Source organism: Nyctereutes procyonoides, unplaced genomic scaffold (genome assembly GCF_905146905.1).
Source record: "Nyctereutes procyonoides isolate TBG_1078 unplaced genomic scaffold, NYPRO_anot_genome, whole genome shotgun sequence".
Taxonomy (NCBI): domain Eukaryota; kingdom Metazoa; phylum Chordata; class Mammalia; order Carnivora; family Canidae; genus Nyctereutes; species Nyctereutes procyonoides.
In genome coordinates this window covers 49,026,461-49,050,460 of record NW_026575052.1, presented here as the reverse complement: position 1 = coordinate 49,050,460, position 24,000 = coordinate 49,026,461, and the positions used below count along the sequence as shown (strand labels likewise).

The 24,000-nt window shown below is 43.6% G+C and overlaps 2 protein-coding genes across 4 annotated transcripts in view; both read right to left on the bottom strand.

The window, feature by feature from the left end:
• DIAPH1 (diaphanous related formin 1) overlaps positions 1-7,436 on the bottom strand; it is a 95,362-nt gene extending 87,926 nt beyond the window's left edge. For all 3 annotated transcript variants that reach the window (XM_055331801.1, XM_055331802.1, XM_055331803.1), the window contains exon 1: positions 7,252-7,436. In XM_055331801.1, the coding sequence (XP_055187776.1) occupies positions 7,252-7,368 (117 nt within the window). In that variant the 5' untranslated portion in view covers positions 7,369-7,436. The remainder of the gene's footprint in view (positions 1-7,251) is intronic.
• A 1,879-nt stretch (positions 7,437-9,315) lies between these two features.
• On the bottom strand, positions 9,316-23,882 carry HDAC3 (histone deacetylase 3). Its single transcript, XM_055332540.1, has 15 exons — positions 23,784-23,882; positions 23,595-23,677; positions 22,101-22,243; positions 17,253-17,334; positions 17,066-17,122; positions 16,890-16,945; positions 16,376-16,509; positions 15,769-15,849; positions 15,304-15,377; positions 15,075-15,139; positions 13,843-13,932; positions 13,651-13,709; positions 13,289-13,368; positions 12,869-13,026; positions 9,316-9,990 (listed from the first exon to the last, which is right to left on the bottom strand). Exons 1-15 carry the CDS (start codon positions 23,836-23,838, stop codon positions 9,921-9,923), a joined length of 1,287 nt encoding a protein of 428 aa, XP_055188515.1. The 5' UTR covers positions 23,839-23,882; the 3' UTR covers positions 9,316-9,920.
• Between the last annotated feature and the right edge of the window lie 118 nt (positions 23,883-24,000).

Here is a 24,000-nt window from a genome sequence, read left to right as displayed (position 1 = left end):
CAATCCTGAGTTTCAGAAATGTTTTTTGCCTATAGGTAAAAATTTACACCCCAAGAAGCATGAGTGGAATATACCTAACATATCCACAGTAGGAAAGTGCAGAACTTAAGAGCTTCATCTATAAAACTTTTAGAAGAAAACAAAAGGAGAAAATCTTAGGGGCTGTGATTTTTGCACAGATTTTTGAAATATGACACACAAAAAAAAATTAGACTTCATCAAAATTGAACACTTCTGTTCTTCATACCAATGTTAAAAAAAAATGTAAAGGCTATTCATAGAACAAAGAAAATACTTGCAAAACATATCCAACAAAGGATATGCTGCATTTAGAGCATAATGAAACATTTTTTTTTAAGATTTTATTTATTTATTCATGAGAGACACACAGAGAGAGGCAGAGACCTAGGCAGAGGGAGAAGCAGGCTCCACGCAGGGAGCCTAACATGGGACTGGATCCCAGGTCTCCAGGATCACGCCCTGGGCTGAAGGCAGTGCTAAACTGCTGAGCCACCCGGACTGCCCAGTGAAAAATTTTAAATGGGCAAAAATTTTGAACAGACACTTTGGCAAAGATATACAGATAGCAAATAAGCACCATAAAAGATGCTCAACATCATCACACAAATGTAAATTAAAGCCACACTAAAACACCACTACATACTCACTAGAAATTTAAGGTTCATCATAGTAAGAGTTAGCAAGGAAATGGAACTCATATATTGCTTGTGGAAATGTAAAATGGTTCAGTCACTTTGGAAAACAGTTTAACAATTTTTTAGAAAGTTGAACATAAGCCTACCCTCCCCCCACCAAAAAAGAGGCAGTTTTATCTGAGATGTAAGCCCAATATCAAGACATACTTCTTGGTTTTCTATGACCTTTAGGATCAGAGACAGTTTATAAATCATCCTCTGTTGGATTCTTAAAGTATGTTAAATCTTAAAATGCAAATTCTATGCTTTCACACAGCAGTATTTCTAAAATAGGGAACAAATCACAGAACCAGAAATTCAGAAAAATAAAATAATCCAGGACACCATACACTCCACCTTTATCTGCTACCTTTACAAAATGCCAAAGCCACTACCAACTAAGGACCACTTATAATCACCACCAAGGACAGAATTTCCTATCTTCCATATAAGAACACTTCTACAGGGGTACCTGGGTGGCTCAGCAGTTGGTTAAGCCTCCAACTCCTGATTTTGGTCATGATCACAGGGTTGTGAAATCGAGCCCCATGTTGGGCTAGTGCTGGGTATGGAGCCTGCTTGAGGTTCTCTCTCTCTCCGCACTGCTGATCCCGCCCCCCCAAAAAAGAATGCTTCCACATAAGAATGCCATGTGTTCCTCTTAATTCAGTTCTGTTATATATAATTTATTTTGTGTCCCCTTATCTGTTCCATCCCCCTTCTCTGAGGAAAACAATTTAAGCAAATATTATAAGACAAATTGAAATTCCATGATTGTTAGTGAGCCAAGCAACACAGAGCCAGTTTCTTCAATCTTTTCTGTCTCAGTCACATAGCTTCAAGTGTATCCATTACTTTTATATAATCTTTCTACTACTCTAGCTATTCCAAGATCCTGAAATTTACTAAAAGAAATGTAGAATCCAAAATTTCTGCTTCTCCTCCTTCATTCACTTATCAAATATCCACCCCATAGCCCCTTCATGTTTCCAAACTCCAAATGTAAGAAGAGATTGCTGCTCTGAGTGGGTGTATGGGCTTGATGACATTTAAAGTCCCTTCCAACACTAAAATTTTAAGGCTACCATTCATAGCAAGCTTTAATAATGAATGGAAGTAAGAATCTCAAAGCTGAAAGAACAACGATACACCCAATTATCCTGTAATCAGCGGTGAATTTCATAAAAATACTGGTCCTAACAATTCTCTTTTCCTTCAGCAATCCTTTTACTTTATTAAAAAGGGCTCCTCTAATAAAATGTTTGCGAAAGAAAGAAAGAGGAAAATAAGGTAAAATACGTTACCAGTGTTTAAACATTCTTTGATTTTCAATTTTAGCTTTGAAGCTTTAAGAAATTTTAGTATCAACAACTTTTACCATTCCTGATTCCTCAAAGGCCTAGCTGCATATGGGACTAGGACCAGCCCTCAGAGAAGCAGAAAGGGAATAAAAACAAATATGGGGGATCCCTGGGTGGCGCAGCGGTTTGGCGCCTGCCTTTGGCCCGGGGCGCGATCCTGGAGACCCGGGATCGAATCCCACGTTGGGCTCCCGGTGCATGGAGCCTGCTTCTCCCTCTGCCTGTGTCTCTGCCTCTCTCTCTCTCTCTCTCTCTCTCTCTGTCTATTATAAAAAAAAAAAAATACGGAGGGGATGATAGTAGCTGGGCAAGGGGAGAGGGATGGCTTTGTCTCCTCTAACCCCACTAGGGGCAAACACCCAATGTTACCTTACTCATTAGTAAGAGGTGAATTTTTTCCCTACTGCTTTCAAACTAAAGTGAATGAGAATAGGCGATTCAACATAATGAAGAAAAACAGGCTAGTAATACATGGCTTACTTCAAATAGAAATGCTTTCTGTAGTCATGAATGACTTCAACTGAGACATAAAATGGGAGAAAACACTACCTGCATATACAAGACTTTTTTTCTATCTATAATACCTACTATTTTTTTTTTTAAGATTTTACTTATTTGAAAAAGAGAGAGAGACAGCCAGAGAGAGCACCAGTGAGGAAGGGGGGTGACAAAGAAAGAGGGAGAAGCAGGCACCCCACTGAGCATGGAGCCCAATGCTGGGCTCAATCCCAGGACTGGAATCATGACCTGGGAGAAAGGTAGATGCTTAACCCTCTGAGCCACCCAGGCACCCCCAATAATACCTACTATTTCTTATTAATAAACATGATTTTAACTTGTTCGTCTCAATCATATGCAGAATAACCTTAAATTTTAAACCTCCATTATATTTCACTGAAAACACTCAAAAAAAAAATATAACACTCTCCAAGAATAACTTGGCAATCCATTTATAAAATAACAGAAGGTCCCATGGAAAAACAAAACGTTATTCTATCATATAGGAAATAAAATTATTCTGACCTATATGCCCAGCAACGAACTTCTCACTTAATACTATTTTCTTAGGTTTTATAATAAACATAATTCCCAAGTCATAAAATTTTCAGTTCTTTTTTTAAACGTATCCTAATGTAGGGAAGTCTGGGCGGCTCAGTGGCTGAGTATCTGCCTTCGGCTCAGGGCATGATCCTGGGGTCCCAGGATCTACAGTCCCACATCGGGCTCCCTGCATGGAGCCTGCCTCTCTCTCTGCCTATGTCGCTGCACCCCTTTCTCTCTCTGTGTCTCTCATGAATAAATAAAATCTTTAAAAAAAATTATTTTTTAAAAAGTATCCCAATGTTTACCAACTCTCCCAAGGTAGAGATTTTAATTCTGAGGCATTCCCTCATTTTGACCTCTTGAGAGGGAGGATTTCCTTTGAGACAAGTAAATGTAACATGATGAAGTGGATCCTTGTGCTTTAAAGACAAGGCAGGAAAAAAGGCAACAATTTTTAAGTTACCACTCTGTCACCTCAAAAACATTTCCTGTAGGCTCCCCTCTCTCTTTCCAAACTAAGTAATCCCTGTGTTTATCACTGTTCAGAAAAAAAAAAAAAAATCATATGACTTGTATAAAGCTCTCCGTATACTCCTTGGTTTTCTGGAACACTTTGGGTCAACGTTAATATCTTCTTTAAGAGGAGAGAAGCAGATAACTGCAAGAACAACTTCATATTCTCTAGTTCCCCTAATATCTGTTCCCCTAATATCTGTTTAGAATTCTGCCTGACATTCTCTCTTTTTGGATAGACAAGGGTCTACAACCAAACATTTGTATTTTCACTATCACTCTGCTTTTTTCAGAAAGGCATGAAACCACCACTTGGTGGAAATTCAATATAGACATCCAAAATTAAACAAGATTTTAAAAATTATGTTATCCTCTATTCTCTCTAATCCCAAACTAAAACTCATATTTTATAGTTATGCCCCTAGCTGAATCAGGAAGCAATACTTTCTTAGACTGCATCAACTTCTTGATTGTGTAAGACATGTAATTTATAAAATACAGGAATACTCTGCAGCCTCCTAAACACCCTCGTTGTAATTACTACCTTTACACATGTTTGAGCCAGCAGTCTATTTGACACCCGGATTCATCGTTGCTGAGAAATCAGAAAACATTCTGTTCGTTTTGAATTTTTATTTTCCTTCACCCTAAGGATCTCTGAAAGGAAGGGCAATAATACTGGAGAAGGAATATGCTTCTGGCCCAGGAGGAGAAAGACTTCTGAAAAACCAAGGGGGAATACCAGGCAGCCTGGCTTGAGTCACGTATCAACATCTCTAGCAACCAAATGTTTTTAAAAGGTGATTCCCAACCACTGTTTAAACTTCGACTCCATGTGCTTTCCACCCAAGACGTGTCAGAGAGTAAGAGCGTGTCAGAGAGTAAGAGCGTGTCAGAGAGTAGGAGCGTATCTTCAACAATATGTAAGCTCTGCGTTCCATTCAGTTAATCTATACTTAGAACCTGCATAAGCTTGGAAAGGTACGTCGCTGCTGAAGTGTTAAGAAGTGTTAAGAAATTCCTCAGAAGCAAACAACCTTCAGGCACACAAGGTCCAAATCAGTGCAGTTTTATAAAGTACGTTCTTAATTCTAGAGGACACACACTCTAGCAAAGGTGGTAATAGGCAAAACAGCTTTGATTTTGCTTTTAGCCTATTATTCAAAAAACTAAACCACGGGTAACAAAAGCACACCAGTAATCTCTTCCCCTCCACCCACATATACATACACAGACACAAAGAGAAGTGGATTGCAGTACTTCTCCTAGTCTCTCACCGCCACAGAGTTCTCATAAAAAGAACAATGAGAAAGAGAATATTCCAATGCCTTGAGGTGAGTTACAGTTGGCAAGAAAGGGGTTAAGTAGCACTTCTTTTCTGGAAACTTTCCAGTTCCCTAGCTCTGAATCCAATTAATCTCCACTACCCCTGCTACAGTGCTAAGGCTTTGTGTTTTGTTTTTTAAAACGATTCCGCAGGTTAAGAGTTAAAACCAACACCTCAGAAAGAAAAAGAGAACTTGGTTTGGCTCCACCCTCTGTAAAGCAAATACTAAGAACTGAGCCAAATCCACTGGGCATATACAGACTCCATGGACATTCCAAAACACAGGTGAAAATAAATTGAGTTACCTCACATATCTACTTTCAGCACCATGCACTTTGATTCCCCCCCCCCATTTCACTTGTGAAATACACAAGTGTTAAATAAAAACAAAAAATTCTATTTAAGGACTTGAAAAACACTTAAAAAAGTCACAGAGTTCACTATACATCAGCAGGAATAGCTGAAATTCAAGTTAGGAAGGTCAAAAAGTACCCATGGAAACAACAGCAAAATAAAAATAACAGATATATATACAGAAATAAAAGAGGAACACGGGCCCTAGAACTTAAATCTTAGAAGGAAAGCTCCCTAACTAGAGGGTCAATTCCTATCCTAAAGAAACATAAGGAAATGCTGCTTCAGTCACCACAGGGGGAGAGTCATCACTACCATTAACCTTACACTTCTGGAAAAAAAGATGTTCACCAGATAAAAAACAGGCAGTTACTGACAGCCCATAAGTCAATGGAAAGGACAGTCCAGAAGCACCTGCCTTGCTAGAAATAGGTAGGAAGAGATGAGTCACTATTTTAATCCAGCTTAGTACTTTTCACATCTCAGTCCTCTAAGTCCCAAAGCAACATTTTTCTTATTTCCATCATTTTATCATTTTTCTCCCCAAATTTGTGGAGTTGGGTCAGAATACTAAAGGTTGGGGATCAGAGAAAAGAGAAAGAGCAAAGAGTCAGAATTCATTTGGTTAGTAGAAAGAGATACTGGAGTAGGGGCATAATTACCTCGAAGAGAAGACTAAATTATAAATAACTACATGTACAACTAGAAAATGATTATTAAGACCCAAAACTAAAAAAAAAAAAAAAAAAAAAGACCCAAGACTCTTTCCCTCTCTTGGATGGTGCCCCATATCTTTCAAAGCTTTTACAGTAAAAAGCAAACAGCTCCCTGGAGAAAGGAGTAAAAAAGATTTAGATCAGGCAAAGGTAAGGAAACATGATAGTGTTACACGAATTATCAGTATTCCTTCAGACTCGGATTGGAAGTCACTGGCACCTGAAGAAAAGCTATACTCTTCTACAAGTCAGAAAGAAAAGAAGAAGAAAGAGAAGAAGAAGAAGAAGAAGAAAAAGAAGAAAAAGAAAAAGAATGTCAATAGCCTGTCACACAGGAGGTAGCAGAGGAGCTGAGACGGTTATCACGGGAAACATAAAAAGCAATTCAATTACTCAGAAACTTCTTGGACTTGCAGCCTAACTTCCTCCCTACCCGGGGAGGTTTAAATCAGTATCCTAGGTCAAGAGAGGCAACATCATGAGAAGTTCTAACCCGTGAAAAGTCGTAAGCAACAGGGCAATGAGGCAGGTTGTCTGGAGAGAGGAATACTAGGAAGCAAGTTAACGTCATGCCCAATGACCATAGGACTTAGGCAGGAACCCATTCCTGCAATCACAAGGACAAACGGGCAAGGGAGGGAAGGCAGGGCCCAAGTCAGGTAACATTCCAGAGGGGAAGGATTATCAGGTGACACCGGGCTGAGGGCCCAGAGCCCGGGCTAGGAGAGAGGAAAGTTAGCAGGTGAAAGGGATCAATCTTGAGAAGGAAGTGACCTTTAGAAGAAGCAAATAAGAGGATACCAAAAAAGGGGGGTGGGGGAAATAAGGGTAATAGGGAAAATGGACTCAGAAAAGCACGGAGGACAAGGTAGAGAAGGCGTGTGCGGGTAAGAGAGGAAGAAGAAAGGAAGTGGGGCTGAGAGGGAAAGGATGGGGCTAAGACCCGCCGGGCTATGGGGGCGGAGGGCAGAGCGTGCGGGCCAGGCGGGCGGCCCGGAGGTGGTGAAGGAAGCCCGAGGCTGCCGGAGCCAGAGCCGGGCGGGACTTCGGGGCTCCCCGAGATCCCGGAGGGGTAGGATGTCGGTCTGTGGGGCCCGGGACCTAGCAAACCCAGGAAGAGAGGCGCGGGGGCGGCTCCCTGGAGACGGGCGTGCAGCCCTGGGGCCAACTGTGGGGGTCTCTGCGGACCGGAGGGCGGTTACGGGGCCAGCCTGAGGGAACCGGGTGGGAGGGACACTCACAAATTTCTTGGATTTGCCGCCGTCGCCGCCCGCCGCAGGCAGCTCGTCCGGGCTCCGGCCTTTCTTCTTGTCCCGGGTCCCGCGGCCGGGACCCTGGCCTCCGCCAAGCGGCTCCATGTCCAGGTCCGCGCTGCCAGATGACCCCGCGCCTACCCCGCTCCCGCCGGGTAGCTCCCAACCCGCCGCCGCCGCCGCCGCCGCCGCCGCCGCAGCCCTGCAGCTCCTCAGCCCGCCGCCGCGCCCCGCCTCATTAGTATGCCGGGCTGCGCGCGCCTCATGAATATACAACGGCGACGCCTCGCTCCCGCCCTCCTGCCCCACTTCCGCCCGGACCCGCAGCTCCTACCAATGGGGGAAGGGAGGGGGTGGAGGGAAGGCGCGGAAGCAAGCTACCTGCCCGGCGGGCCTAACCATTCGGACCCACGCTGGGGGGTGGTGTGTGGGCGAGGCGGCTCTGAGGCCTCAACTGGGAATGGCGCCACCTGGCGGTCTGCGCGGCGCAGGTCTCCCCGCTCCTGTGCAGTGCCCACGTGGCTGTAAAGCCCAGACCCTCTCACACCCCGGACCAGGGTATTATCTGAACCAAAAGCCAAGAAAGAGTGTCATCTTGGACGAAAATCCAGTGCGAGTCTTTCAAGGATAATACAGTTTTTATGTGCATAATATCAGTGAAGCATATGAAAAAATTTGAAAGCCACAGCTGTCATTTATTGAAAGCTATGTGACAAGCAAGTGTTAGACTGGAGCTCAACTAACCCTGGAGTTACATTATCTAGTTTTGAATAGCAGGTCTGCCATTTTCTGGTTGTGTTTTTTAATCTGAAAAACCAGTTATTGCTAATATGGGACTACAGAGTAATAATAATTACCATTTACCATGCACTTGGTCTAAGCCCGGCACTAAGTAAAAAACTCTTACCTGTTTTTCCTCACTGAAGCCTCACATTGTCATGTGATCGATGACATGTGATCTCGCCATTTCACAGGGAGAAAATTTGGACTTTTGAGAGTTAACGCGACTTACCCAAGGACATAAAGTGACTTGCCCAAGGACATAAATGGCAAAAAATTTAAACCCGGGTAAGCCTGGAAGTCCTATGTTTGACCAGGATTTCCTACTGACAGAAACCAAACCTGAGTGAAAAGAGGTGTTCTCCAAGAGTATTTGCTTGACCAGCTCGATTTCTCCCACAGTAATTTCATCGATTCCCAGGTACATCTGTTCCTCCTGTGAAAAGTTATGGAGCACCCAGTAGACCCTCAAAGTATGGACTGAATTATCTTACTCACAGCTGGAAAAAAATTTCAAATATATGTTCCTGAAGGGTAGTTAGTGGCTCATCATCTCTGACACCCCAGTGCTCAGTCTAGGACCTGGGATATTATAGGGACTCTCCAGCGGTGGCTGGCTTATAAATCTGTCCTTCATCTCTTCTGTTCCACTTTGTAATTGCCTGGTGGAAAGTTGCAAAGAACTGTCCAGCCCAAATTTCAAACTCAAATTTGTCAAAAACAGTTCAAAAGCTACTTACTTTCTAAAATAGTGTACTGACAAACAGGTTCAAAGCATAGAAGGAGTGATCCATTTACTCTTCTTCTTTAGCATACTATTATCTACATCCACTGTAACATTTACCTCACTCCTTACTAGATTGTATAACTCCTCCATGGAAAGGTCTACTTTTGTGGCTACTATAGTATCTACCATCAATTGTCATGTAGACAGTTAAGATAATGAGCAACTACTTATGTCTGGCACTGTGCTAAGTACTTGACATGTTATATCCCAGTATATCTTCATCAACTAGCATCACACCATTTCAAACACCCAGGTTCCAAAACCTGAAGTCATCTTCTACTCCCCCTCTTAAGCCAGTAATCCCAGGTTTGTCTCTTAACCAGAATACTCTATTCACTCCTTATATATGAGTAACATAATCCATGTAGAAATGCGTACACAGGGCCTAACATAAGTGAATGAATGTTAACTATGATTTTTATTATATACAGCATCAGACCCCTTCCTTTTTCCTTCATATATAGTCAGCGAGCAAGAATTAATAATAATCCCAGGAAGGCAAAAGGTACAAAAAATACCAACTTGGTTTATTGGATAAAAACAGTGGTAAAATGGACATAAAGCCAAAAGTTAGAACAGGACATTTTCACATCCTACCCGGACTCAAAACCGTAATTTCCATCATCTGGGGTTAAGGTGTTAGGGAGCCAGAGCCCCCTAAAATCCCTCACTCTTCACCTTCACTGGAAACAAGGCCTGCAATAGGAGAACCCAGGAAAGGAGAAAATCAGAGACAATGTCAGCCCTGTCTATACCTTCATCCCTAAAAGTCTCTGGGTTGGAGGGAAACAGGGAAGGAGTAAGGGGGCCAAAATGGCTGGGACAGGCCTCTGGGGCCCATTGCCCAAGATGTCCTAGAGGAAGTCATCCTTGTCCCCATCCAGTCCCCGATAGTACCATCGTCAGGCCTTGCAAAGAAGAGGAAAGGGGATAGTTGGTTCAAAAACCAGATGTGGTCTCCAAACCGTTTTCTGGCACCAGTAAAAGCCCAGAAGGTGACCATCTAGGGCTGGAGGTGCCACACCTTTTCCCTCCTGCCCAAACAAGAAGTAAAAAGGAGTTCCTTGGGACACAGCAAGCCCAGCTGCTCTTAAATCTCCACGTCACTTTCCTTATCGTTGTCATGGTCTCCATCATAGAACTCGTTGGGTGCCTCTGGCCTGCAAAGCAAGGGAGAAGAATCAGGGTCCTATTCTCTAAGACACAGGTACCCTCTCTGGAGCCACTTCTTAGGCCCCTTCTGTCAAGGAAACATTCCTCTCCTGTTGGCAGATACTGGTGGCTATCCATCCCATTCATTCATGCAGTCAATAGATGGAGACATTACTCTGTGCTAGCCACCATCATAAGTCACAGCGGTAGAGAGTAAGTTGGCTAAAATTTCTGCCTATCCTCAAAAAACTTACCAGATAAACAAGACTGACAACAAAGTAAATAAATAAAGATAATTTCCCATGGTGGAAAGTGCTCTGACACAATGAAATAAAGGGATGTGACTGAGAGTGAAGAGAGGAAAATGTAAATTGCAGGCAGAATTATTAGAGACAGCTGTTCTAGGAAGGTAAGACTTCAAGTCTGAGAAGGGGCTGGCCAGGCAGAGATCTTAGGAAGCCCATTCCAAGCTACAAGGAAACCAAGTACAGAGTTATCAGGCAGAGGGAGACCGATGTATTCGAGGAAGAGCACCAAGGGAGCAGTGTGCAGGGAAGGGAGTTGTTACAGATAAGACCGTGGACGTAAGTAAGCACCTGCACGTCTTTAAAAGCCATGCTCAGAGAATCGGGTTTTGTTCTAAGAGCAGTGGAAAGAAGAGTTGTAAGCCGGGGAGTGAGTGGAGGGATGTGAAAGCAGCACAGGGACTGGTAAGTACTCGATACTGTTTTCTTTCTTTTTGGGAAACTCTTCTTTGGCAGAACACGAATAACTGAAAACTGAATTACCTCGACCCCAGGTAATAACTGAGAAAGACAGGAGAAAGTCAACAAAGAAAAGTTGGGGAACAAAGTTAGGAAAGGCCCTGCCTGGTAAGCAATGTCTCAGTTACCTCTGAGTGCATCAGGCGCGCAGGTGTGGAGTCACAGACTCAGGTTTAACTCTCAGCCCTGATATTTAACTAGCCGTGGGACCTGTGGCACGTTACTTAACCTGTCTGAGCCTTAGATTCCTCCTCTTGTAATTTAAGGCTAACAGCCACCTCTCAGGGGTGTCTGATGATACCAGAATGATGACATGATGGCATGTCTTAATATAAAGCATTTAGTATTGAGTTTGGTGCTTAGCAAACCCACAAAGTCAGTAACTCCTATTATTAGTACTCTGCAAGTGATATGCAAGCTGGAGCTATAGGCGTCAAAGAACAGGAACTTGGTGGGTGGTCTGACAGTGAGGGAGGGCTGAGGGAGGGCTTAGGACAGGAAGAGGCCTGAGGCTTCTGCTGGCTGTTGAGAGGGAGTAGTATTATACAGACACTAGGCCCAGATACCAGCCTAGAACCAGAGACAAAAAAGCCTAACTTTGCCTAAAAGAGTAACTTAAAACAAGTTTTTAAGAAAATCAATTTCTAGAAGTCAAGCTTCAGAGACCTGGAAAAGTTGACAAGGAGGTGATAACGTTAAAAAGGAATCCTTAGGCCAGATATTCATATACTTCATCAACCAGGAGTGGGAGTAAGGGGGTGTTCATGGAGAAGAGGAGTGGACTGGTCCCAAAAGTCCAAGTCTGTAAAGCCCAGGTCTAAAGGAGCGATGTAGAATCTCTAAGACAAAGAAGCAGATTCTGGAAGGGACTGAGAAGGCCATCAGACTGCAGCAGAGCCAGCTCAAACCTCTAACACTGCGTGGGAGGTACAAGTGTCCAGCTGTGGTTAGCCCTCAGTCATATAAGGATATCTGTTCTCCATTAAGTGCATCTGTTTCTCCACTTCTGGGTTCTGCTGTCTTTTCCCTTCATTTTTCAGAAAAGCCAATTCTGGGATGAAAAAAACACAACTCTATCCTAATCTCTTTTTTCCCCTTATTCAATGCATCTGTAAATATTTTAGTATGTATCTCAGAAAGATAAAAATGTAAAAAAATAAAAATAAAAAATAGCCATAGTGTAATTGTTACATCTGAAAAAATGAACAAAGGAAACAAACCAAAGGGCCTTAGAGAGCAGTATACAACCAGTGACCTGTATAGCTCTGAACCTGGAAGGAGCAAATAAAATGCTATAAGGATTATAAACTATTTTTTGGAAGATTTTTTGGAAGGCAATTTGGTAGCAGATACAAAAAATTTTAGTGCACACAATCTTTGACCTAAGCAGCAACAATTCTGGGAATCTAACTTACTCCAACGAGTATGCAAAGATACACACACACACACACACACACACACGCATGCATGCAAGGGGTTCAGTGGCACATTCTTTGTAATGGTGAAAGAATGGGAAATATTATAAATGCCATCAATGGTACTTGGTTAAAATTATGCTATATCCACACAATGCATATAATGGAATATTATACAGCAGATAAAATAATGAAGCAGATCTATATAATTACATGGAAAGATATACTGTTTACCAAAAAAAAAAGTTGTAAATTGTAGAGCAACCTGTACAAAATGATCCAACTTGCAATTTAAAAAAAAGATGCACAAACTCTAAGAATGAGTGTTTATGTACATTTGTGTTCATATGTGCACGCTGAATATACTATTATAATCTACTGAAAAGTCTATCTGAAAAGATAGAAATCAAACTATCAACAATGGTTACTTTGTGGAACTGGTCTGGGATTATGTGAATGCAAACTTACCATGTTTTGGTGCTGTTTAAAATTCTGACAATAAATGTTACTTATTAAAAAAAAAAAAAAGTTACTTATTTATGACACACATATACACAAAGAGTGGGGAATTACAACTGACCAGAGTAGCGACACTAAAGGAAGTAAGCTGGAGACAATTAAGCTCATGCCTTCCAATTTGTTTTTTACCCCATAACTTCCCTGACAAGCCTGCTGGAAACCCCTGCCCTCAAGTCGCCACCCCAGACCTGCTGTAATTCTCTTCAGGACCCCTCTCCTCTGCATCAGCTTCATCAGTCCTGTCATAAGTCAGGAGGTCTGCAGGCACATCATGAATTTGGACGCTGGGTGCATGGTTCAGCATCTTCAGGTTTTCAAAGATTGTCTGGCGGATCTGGTCCAAATACTGGTTGGGAATTTGGAAAAGAGAGCGAATGATTCCCAGAGCATCTATCCTTCTAGCTGCATTTCACCCTTACCATCCTTGTTCTCATCCCCACCTGATAACCGTCTCTTCTCCCAGCCATAGTCACCTCTACTTTAACCTGGGCTGCCTCCTAGCTGATAAAAGTGATAGTGATAGCTGAGAACTTCTTTCTGATTTCTCCAATTTCCCACATCCTGGACCTCTCCTCGACCCTTGTGTTCAGCCTCTCCAAGCTGCTGACCTGGCGTGAGTTCTGATTCTCGATGCGGGTGCTGACATCTGGATGGAGCGTGAAGTCCGGGGCAAAGTACTCGAAGTATTCTAAGCAGGGAAAGGGAGATTAGAAAAGAAGGCATATCAGAGACAGGGAGGTCCCAAGACTTCCCAATCTATTTCCTTCCCATCCCAAACCCCTGCATAATGGCTCTCTAATCTTTTCCCTGCTCTGAACTCAAGAATTTAGTCTGCAGAGCTCCTAGAGTGTCAAATTTCCCATCTGTAATAAAAAAAAAAAAATTTAATTCCCATCTGTCTTCAAATCAGGCGTTCCAGGGTCTTCTGAGAATGCCTCCTACTGTGGCAGTATCATGCAGTGGTCCTTACCACTATAGGGAAGCTCCTCACTAATGGCCTCTTCTACCAGCAGTGATGTTTCATATGTCCTGAAACAAAGCAGCAGAGTGGGCTACCTGAGCAAGTGGACTGAAGGGCCTATCCGGCCACATCTCAGGGAGCCCGCAACTCACCAACTCGCATTGGACAAGAAAGAACAGAAAAATCAGGAAGCATACTCACCAGCAGCGGGCAACATTTCGGACAGTATAGCCGCCACCACCTAGCACCAGTAGAGGGATATTGAAGCTCTTGACATATTCGACACATTCCCTGTTAAAAGGAACCAAAGGAATGGCTGGAGGAAGTTATCAAAAGCCAAAGTATAGCTCTCTAAGTATTACCTGGAAAGGGCACAAGGGAACTAGAAAAGATTCCGTATCTTGATCTAGGTAGTGAAATTCACTGAGTTGTACCCTTGAGATATGTGTACTTTAATATATGTATGTAGGCCTGTGACGGCCCCAGTCCAAATAAAGTCCTGCATGTGGAGCAAGAAAAAAAAAAAAAAAATATATATATATATATATATGTATGTTGTGTCTCAGTAAAAATTGAAATATAGAGGACCTTCCCACCTCTCTCTGGCTCAATACCCATCCTGGCATCTCATTTGTTAACTAACTATTCTCATCAAAGCACCAGCAAGTGCTGTCAGCTCCAGCCTCTAAAATATAACTCAAATCACCTACTTCTCACTGGCCATCTCCACCTAAGCCCAGGTACCACATCTGCTGCCTGGACAACACCAAGGGCTTCCTAACTGGCCTTCTCACTTTCACTCCTGTCCCCTACCCCTACTCTAAACCTTCCTCCATTCACCAGAGCAGTAGCTTTATTATTTTTCTTAAAGATTTTATTTATTTATTCATGAGAGACACAGGGAGAGAGAAAGAGAGAGAGGCAAAGACACAGGCAGCGGGAGAAGCAGGCTCCATGCAGGGAGCCCAATGTGGGACTCGATCCCAGGACCCCAGGATCACACCTGGGCTGAAGGCAGGCACTAAACCATTGAGCCACCCAGGGATGCCCCGAGCAGTAGCTTTAAAACATGAATTGGATCATGTCACTTCCCTGTTTAACATCTTCCAGCAGTTTCCCATCATATCTGAAATGCAATCCAGAATTCTCACCAGGGTCTAACGGCTCTGCACAATCTTACCACTGCCAACTTCTTAGGCCAACCTTACCACACCTCCAGCTTGCAGAGATGGTTTGACATGTGTTCTTGTCTGACTGCTTTTACTTCACATCCTCAGCTACACCAGCTCTCCCATGTCTCACTGTCTCTCTGCCTGAGAGTGACTCTCTTATTCTTCCTATGGCCCATTCACCAACTACCCCTACCTATTCCATGAACTGAGGCCCAAAGCCACTTTGAAAACCTGGGGACAGAGATGGAGGGCAAGTCTCACCCATGTCCTCGAATGCTGAGGTTGAAGCAGCCCAAACGGTCACAGCCCAGAGAGTCTGCTCCACACTGCAAAAAAGCAAAACCTCAGGCAGCTGCAGGGGGATAACTGACCAGAATGTCCCAGATGTCCTTCACTTCCCTTCCCCAATAAACACAAGGGCTATCCTCCTCCCTGCTCTCTTCCCCTAAGCCCAAGCAGAGCCCTCTTGAGGAGGCACCTAGAGCATTACCTGGAGCACAATGCACGTGGGTTGGTAGAAGTCCACCACCTGGTTGATAACTGGCTGGAAAAGGTGCTTGTAACCTGGGAGAGGGCCAAAGGTGGGCACCTGGCACCCCAAGGGGATGGGGAGACAGGGAACAAAAGGAAAAAAGGGGTTGAGCGAGCATGTAGCCCAGGGAAAGGGGCAACCCAAAGAACCAAATCAATGGTTCTCAACTTTTGGATGGGGTCCCAGAGCATTCTGAGTGACTGATGAAAGCCAATGACCCTTTTCCCAGAAAAATGCACATACACCTAATATGTTGCATACAATTTCCGGGGGGGGGGGGGGGGGAGGTGGTTCATAGTCCCTCTGAAGGCCATTCATCGTTAAGGACACCTGGCCCAACAGTAGACAATACCAGGCAGAAGAGGTTAATTTAAAGAGAGGAAGAAGGGGCCTAGTAAGCAGGGAAAAGACTTCAATACTTACTCTGGTCATCAATGCCATCCCGCAAGGGCACATTGAGACAGTAATAACGGCCACTCTCTGCTCCAACTTCATACATATCACCTATAGGGAGGTGGGAGGAGGGGGTAGGAGCCATACACAGGAAGTACCCACAACACAGCTGCCTTAACTTCAATCTGTACACTGAGGGCCTCTCACTATATCTATGTTCCTCCACTACATGTTCCCTATAGACATTTATTCTCTTGTGGCTTACATTCATTCAACAAATAATCTTTGAGGGCCTACCATGACCCAACCTGTGCAGTAGATACTGGGGATATAGCAATAGAGAGAATGGATGAAATGAATGAAATCCCACCAAGCTTATATTCTTGGGGGGTGGGCATGATGAAAGAAGACAGTAAACAAAACAAAACACCGCAATAAATACAAGCAGCAATGAGTGCTCTGAGAGAAGCAAGCAGTGACATGGGGTAGTAATGGGGAAGGAGGGATTACTCTAACTGTGGAGGTGAGGACACACTTCTCTGAGAAGTCACCTGAGCCAAGACCTAAAGGCTGAGCAGGAGGCTATCACGGTAAAGAGTTGAGGGTGTGAAGGGGATGATCATCCTTATTCCCATACCTGTGCCAGGAAAGAAGTAGTTTCCGTATTTGTGGAAAGAAACTGTCATGACCCGGTCAGTGAGGTAGAACGCTTCCTGAACTCCATCACCATGGTGGATGTCAATATCAATGTAGAGCACCCGAGGGTGGTACCTGGAATGAGAGCCAAGCCAGGGTCTGAGGTAGAAGGGAACCCCAGCAAGAACACCCCCAATTCACACCTCCCAAAACAAGATCTGGAATTATAGTCTACTTAAGCCCAAATCACCTGAAACCTAATACCAGTTCCCTACAGGCAACGCTGGGACTCTTGCCTGGAGGCAGGGACAGGAGAGGGATGTGCAGAGAAGACTGAAATGTGAGTGGGCAGCAGGGAGTCTGCAGCAGAGCAGGGAAGAGGTAGTCTGAGTAAAGCACTAAAAACTATGAAGAAGCTAGTGTAGGGGTGGAGGAAAGGGTCAGGGCCAGCATAGTGTAATAGAACTCCTCGGCCATGGGTCTCATATCCCTCCATCTCCTCCCAGGCTACTTACTTGAGCAGCTCCAAGATGCCAATCACAATGTCATTGACATAGCAGAAGCCAGAGGCCTATGGTGAGACAGTGGTCTTACGAAGAGAGTAACAATTCCTCTACCCAGCTGCCCCTGATGTCATCCCAACCACCTATGCTAGGGCACTCATTGTCTCCCCCATCACCTCTTCACTCACCTCAAACTTCTTGGCATGGTGGAGACCACCAGCCCAGTTAATGGCAATATCACAGATCTGAAAAACAAACACCGAGCTCATAGTCCTACTTGCCCACCCCCAAAGCTGGAAGCTCAGGGTCAGGGTTAAGGCCTTGAGTTGGAAGGGCCCACAGGAAAGGGAGAACAGGACTCAGGGCCACAGGCACCTTGTTGTTCAGCTGGGTTGCTCCTTGCAGAGATGCGCCTGTGTAACGAGAACAGAACTCGAAGAGCCCGGGAAACACTGGGCTGCAGGAAAGAGAAGTAAGTCAGAGCCCTTTACCTCTCTCTAGGCCCTTCCTACACCTCTCCCCTGACCCCAAACCCCTCTAACCCCCATTCTTCAATAAACTTCTCCCCAGCTCCTATATGCCTGAGTTATCTGCAAATTTATTCAACAGATATCCAGACCAGGTACCAAGACCTATGTAAGGCATCGGATGAGAAGTAAAAAAGCATTAAATTCTGTCAGGGAGTTTGTATCCTGGTTGGGGAGAAAAGTAGGCAGCTTCTGGGTACTTAAGTACACATGCCAAAAAGGAAATAATTTGAGAGGGAACATAAACTTTATCTTTAAAGATTCTTTTATGGGTATCATATTTTAACACAATGTTCAAAAACATTCTTTAGAGTCGTATATTTTTAAGAAAAAGCTGCATTCCTACATAACTGAAATAGTAATAATGATAACCCACAGAAAGCTGTTAATACAGTTAACATAGTATGTGATACCTAGTATTCTACACATTGATAAATATTAGTTATAAGTATTACCATTTTCTTTTTTATAAAAAAGAGACGCTTGAAGCCAGATACAAAAGGTTATACACTATAAAGCTCCATTTATATAACACTCTGGAAAAAGCAAAATGTAGGGACAGACCTCAGATCAGTAGTTGCCCAGAGCTAAGCTGGAGAAAAGACATGGACTATAAAAGGGTGTAAGGGCCCTTTGTGGGATAATGGAAATAATCTATACTTTGATATATACTGTCAAAACTCTTGGAACTGCAGAACTAAAAAGGGTGAATTTTACTGCATGCAAATTATACCTTCAAAAACTTGACTTATGAAAAAGGAAAGGCTTAAAAGATCCTTACTTTTAGGTTAAAAAAAAAAAATAGTGCACCTGACACATTTGACTGTGAAAAAGAGAACTGTAGAGAATTTTATAGTTTCTCAAAAGTTCTGGAAAGAACTAATGATTGATACCTAGAAAACTAAGCAAATGAAAAAAATGCAATTACCAAGTACAGGAAAAACAAAAAAAGTGTACAAGTAATAATATTAAGCCACAGTATAGTATTTACCTAGGTAGTAAATGAATCTTTCAAAATTTTAACAATGTAAACATACAATACTTATTTAATAAAAATTGTAATACAAAAAAAAAAATTGTAATACAGCTATATCATGAAGCCGGAAGGGGAGGGTAAGTTGGGGAGATGGTATGAGGAGCCTAAATGCTCATTTCCCAAACTAAGAGCTTTAAAGACAATGCTTGAAGTTGAAAAGTAAAAAAATAGCAATACAAGCATATTATGAGACATTATAATAAGGTAGCATGATTTTAGAGCCCAGATTCTAGAGCCAGACTACCTAGGTTCAAGCTTGAGCCTCTAACACCTACCCATGATCATGAGATTGGGCAAGTTACTTAAAGTTTCTGTGCTTAGGTCTCCTCATCTGTGAAAAGGAGCCAATAACATACCCTGATTCACAGAGATTGATGAGATCAAATGACCTAATAGCTGTGAAGCATTTAATACCTGACATGGAGTAGGCATTACTTAGTATTATAGATTATCAGTACCAGTAGTAGATTAGATCATTGCTTTGAAATCCAAAGATATATACCAGAAAAATTAGCTAAAGGTGCTGAAAGTGGCTGCCTCTGGGAGTGGGATTTCTGGGTGAGAGGCACAGATCTGGGACTGCTTTTTTCCCCCCATTAAAAGCCTTGCAGGATATTTGGGCTTTTTATATTAGATTAATTAGAAAACAATCAGAAATTAATTAAAAGGGAAAATCCCTGATTGTCATCTGAAATGAGAATGATAAGCATGACTATAGCTTAAGTTTGATAGCATAACTAGTATAGTGCAAAGGGCCCAGTGTAGTATTCCCTAACTACACAGGGAATAGTTACAGAGCCCCAGTTGGGTCCTGAGGGCTGATTCTGCATTCCCATACCTGTAAAGTGAGCTCAGAAACAATAGTAGCAGCAATAACAAAAAAACAAGAAATTTCCCAAGATAACATACGACTAAACACCAGATGACTACAGCAGTGTGTACAGGGCAGACCTCTGCGCCTGGTGTGGTCAAGAAAGGTTTAGTGGTGTGAAGCTTCAAGATAGGATGAAGGCCAGGAAGGCCTTAGAGAGGTTGAATGAGGAACAAAGCGCATTCCAGGAAGGCATCCTGTGCAAGCAGAGGTGTGGGAATAAGCTGGGGAAGGCACTTAATGCTAGCCTAAGAAGCTGGCTTCTACCTTGCAGGTCAGAGTGCTTCCATCAGTAGCATCTTTCAGGAAAAGTGTAGTGTTTAAAAACCAGGGCTCTGGATCTGAATCCTGCCACTTCCACTGATCAGTTTTTTAACTCAGGTTAGTTACCTAAATCTCCTCAAATTTTGGTTTCTTTATGCCTAAATTAAGGCAAAGGATTATTACAGCTCTCACAGGTGTGAGAATGAAGTGGATACCAGCAAACCTCAGCACAGCAGAGTATGCACTCAATAAAAAGTAACTGTTGTAGGAAACTCTACAGAACCAATAGCCTGGTTTCTTCAAGAAATAACTTCAAGGTAGCCACCGGGGTGGCTCAGTCAGTTAACCATCCACCTTCAGCTTAGGTCATGATCCCAGGGTCCTGGGATTGAGCCCCACACTGGGCTCCCTGCTCAGCAAAGAGTCAGTACCTCCCTCTCTCTCTGCCCTACTCCCACTTGTGCTTGTGCTCTCTCTCTCTCACTCACTCACTCACTCTGTCTCTCAAATAAATCAACAAAATCTAAAAAAAAAAAAGAAAAGAAAAGAAAAGAAAAGAAAAGAAAAGAAAAGAAAAGAAAAGAAAAGAAAGAAATTCAAGGTAGAGAAGGAAACATTATAGATTAAAAGTCTTAAGAGACTTATCAACCAAATACAATGCATGGACTTGGTGTAGACCCTAAATGCATCAACTGAAAAAAAGAAAAAATTAGGAGGCAGTTGGAGAAATCTGAATACTGATTGCATTTATATGATGATATTAAAGAATTACTGTTAATTTTTTAGGTGTGATAATGACAGTGTGCATGTGTATTTTTAAGAGTATCATTTATAGACACCAGTTAAAAAAATTTATCAGTTGAGATTTGCTTTAAAATAATCCGGGGGCAGCCCTGGTGGCCCAGTGGTTTAGCACTGCCTTCGGCCCAGGGCGTGATCCTGGAGACCCGGGGGAATCAAGTCCCACGTTGGGCTCCCTGCATGGAGCCTGCTTCTCCCTCTGCCTGTGTCTCTGCCTCTCTCTGTCTGTCATGAATAAATAAAATCTTTAAAAAATAAATAAAATAAAATAAATAAACTAAACTAAAATAAAATAAAATAAAATAATCTGGGATGGGGACACCTGAGTGGCTCAGCAGTTGAGCAGCTGCCTTTGGCTCAGAGCGTGATCCTGGAGTCCTGGGATTAGGTCACACATCGGGTTACCTGCATGGAGCCTGCTTCTCCTTCTGCCTATGTCTCTGCCTCTCTCTGTGTCTCTCATGAATAAATAAATAAAATATTTAAAAAATAAAATAAAATAATCTGAGATGCAGGGACATCTAGGTGGCTCAGTTGGTTAAGCACCTGACTCTTGATTTTGGCTCAGGTCATGATCTCAGGGTTGTGAGATCGAGCCTGGCATCAAGCCCCACATCTACCCATGTCCCATAGGGCTCTGCACTGGGCATGAAACCTGCTTAAGATTCTCTCTGTCCCTCTTCCTCTGCCTCCCCCGCCCCCATCCCTGTACACTCTCTCTCCTAAAACAAACCAAAAAAAAAAAATAATAATAATAACTAAAATAAAATAATCTGGGATGCACATGAAGTAAGACTATCCATTGGCTCATAAGGGCTACAGGTGGTGATGGATATATGGGAGTTCACTATGCTATTCTTTCAGAAATATTTGAAAGTTTCCTAATACAAACGCTAAAAATAAATTAAATAAATGGTAGCAGTTATGATCACTACATCTTCATGAATATACATGAGAATGTAAGCCAGGATAACCGCTTATCTTTGTTATCTGTTCCCTTCCTCACAGGGCCTAACTCTGACCCTTCTTTGTATGATAAAGCTCGGTATAAACCTCTCGCAATGTAAATCACTCTCTTGCTTTGAGAGCACTTTGATAATTTCCCTCTACTCTAGGGATAAGAGCCCTAATTCATAATAGGGTTATTTACTTTTTACAGGCCCTGCCCATCTCTTTAGCCACAATTCAGATAATTTTTCTTTTCATTTTCATTCAGTGAATGACCTTTTTTCTGTTCCTCAAACGAGTGACACACCAACCTCTCAAAGACCCTCAGCACATGTTGTCCCTAATACCCACAACATTCCTGACCTCACCTCCTATCCTCCCAACCACATTTCATCTAATTAACCCTGCTCTTTCTTCAGATCTTACCTTAATCTCCATTACTTCCTCTAGGAAGCCTCTACTGACCAGTCCACTCCCAAGATGGGTAATTCCCCCCCATGTATACACTCTCACAGTCTGCCAGATACCTCTCCTTCACAGGACTTAGCACAACTGTAATATTAAAATTTTGTTGTTGTGTATCATTGCATTGCCAGCACTTAGCACTGGGCCTGGCCTAGAGCAAATGACTAACATTTGCTGAATAACCAAATGAGTAAAATGATGATTCACTGACAAACAGGACCCCATTCATATGTTCCCACTGCTGTCACAAGACCTCACTCAAGTGTTCTCCTTGAAATGCTGGCATTAAAAAATCCCAGTTCTCCCCTCACCAGTCATCGCCCACGTTGAAGGCATTAAGGCTCTTGGTGAAGCCTTGCATATTGGTGGGGCTGACTCTCTGCAAGAAGTCGATGTAGTCCTCAGAATGAAAGCGGCACATGTCATGCTGGGAGGCCTGGTATGGCTTGAAGACCTCGGGATGGAAACATAAGGTGAACCCAGGCAAAGTCAGTCCTATTCATCGGGCTGAGATTCCCCATACTGAACCCAGCCCTGTGGACTATCCAAAAACCACACATCAGCAGTCCCCTCACCCCTCCAATTCTTGTTATTCTATGAAGCAAAGGTCAGTGAAGAAGAGAGGCTCTGATTAGCCAGGTGGGGTACTACGATCAAGCATCCAAAAAACGAATGGGCTTGCCTTCTCCTTCCTACTTCCAGCCCAACCTTTCCCACCCTCTCAACCTTGAGCCCTTATCCACCTGCCCTGTTCCTTGGATCTCCTATTTTTTTTTTCCCCATACTCATCTCCTCCCCCTGGCTCTGATTCCATCCTCTCTCTTCTCTGAATTCTTAATTTTAGAGTTAAATAATATGGGTTATATGACAACCTACTAATTAAAACCCCAGGGTGCCAAGGTGTGAAGCCAGAAATTTATTACCTTTTGAGGGGTTCACATACTTCTTTAGAAATTGGGCAAGAACAAAAAGCTTCTCTCCCGGGATAATATATACACAGGAACATATCAACAAACAATTTCAAGGGATTCAGAGATTCATGCACTATATCACCTTGGTCTTTTCTATAATTAATTCGCTAGACCGTGCCTCAGCACAAACAGTAGACAACACTCATTCATACTATTGACTAATTCCCCTTGTGACGCATGAGGGCTGAGCTTAACTGTTATAATTGCCTATCACAACTATAAATTCCTATAAATGGGGATTGCCTGTCCCCATGTGCATATGTGGGAGATGGAGGACTGGGTAGCAATTAAATATAACCCTGTGAGGGTATGATAAGTTGACAAAGAAATTCCCAGAACATCTGCTCTCTTCCATACACACATTTGCACACAGGGCTGCAGTCCCTCCTGGAGCTATAGCTCCTTGGAGGTGGAGAGAGGTGGCAGAGAAGGGGTGAGAATTGCGGTGGGAACACGTCACATCCAGATAAAGTAACCCAGCCCCTCTCTCCTGAAGCCACAGCACTGCCCACATCCTAAGACGCTAGGGAGAAAAACACCTCTGTCTTCAAACCAGCCCCATTCCACCCTAACCACAGGCCAGAGGTTGGTCCACCTGAGGTCAAAAGTGGCCAACCTAAGGTTTGAAAAAGTAACTCCCTTTAAGGCGGTGGATCCACCCACAACACTGGGCATATGGCGGGTGCTCTAGGCTCCTTATATCCAGCCTCCCCAACCCCCAACCCCCACCCCAAGGGTGGGTCGCACTTGGTGCATTCAGGGCAGCCCACCTATATCGTAGGGCCGCACAACTCGCCCGCACCCTTAATACCCTGCAGCGACGGCGAGACTCACGATCATTTTCTTATAGAGACCGTAGTGCAGGACCAGACTGTGGGTCAATGCCAAGCGATGGGGCTTCATAGGGTGCCCTGCCCCTGGGGTGGGAGAAGAGAGTTCGTCAGTTCCCGTCGTTGGAGTTGTAGCCCCCGCCTCGAAACCTCCGCGTCCCGAAACCCCTCACCTACAACCTCCTTTCCTCACCGTAGTGGAAGTTGCCCACATCGGGGTCGTAGAAATAGGCCACAGTCTTGGCCATGGTGCCGGCGGGACCAGGCCCCGCGCCTCCACCACCACCCGCCCGGCCGCCTGCCCCACCCCCGCTCCTACGTGCTGCGTAAGCACGCAGCTTGCCTCTGCGGAACCGGGAAGGTGAGGCCCCGCCTCCCAGGCTACGCCCCCTGCGGAGTTCCGCCCCTCG

What these genes read in the sequence shown, in the direction of transcription:
- HDAC3 (XM_055332540.1), bottom strand. Translation starts at nt 23,838, where the DNA reads ATGGCCAAGACTGTGGCCTATTTCTACGACCCCGATGTGGGCAACTTC. An exon ending in TGTGGGCAACTTCCACTACG is followed by an intron (nt 23,678 to 23,783) that starts GTGAGGAAAGGA and finishes CTCCCACCCCAG; the next exon opens with GGGCAGGGCACCCTATGAAG. An exon ending in TTCAACGTGGGCGATGACTG is followed by an intron (nt 17,335 to 22,100) that starts GTGAGGGGAGAA and finishes TCTTTCCTGCAG; the next exon opens with CCCAGTGTTTCCCGGGCTCT.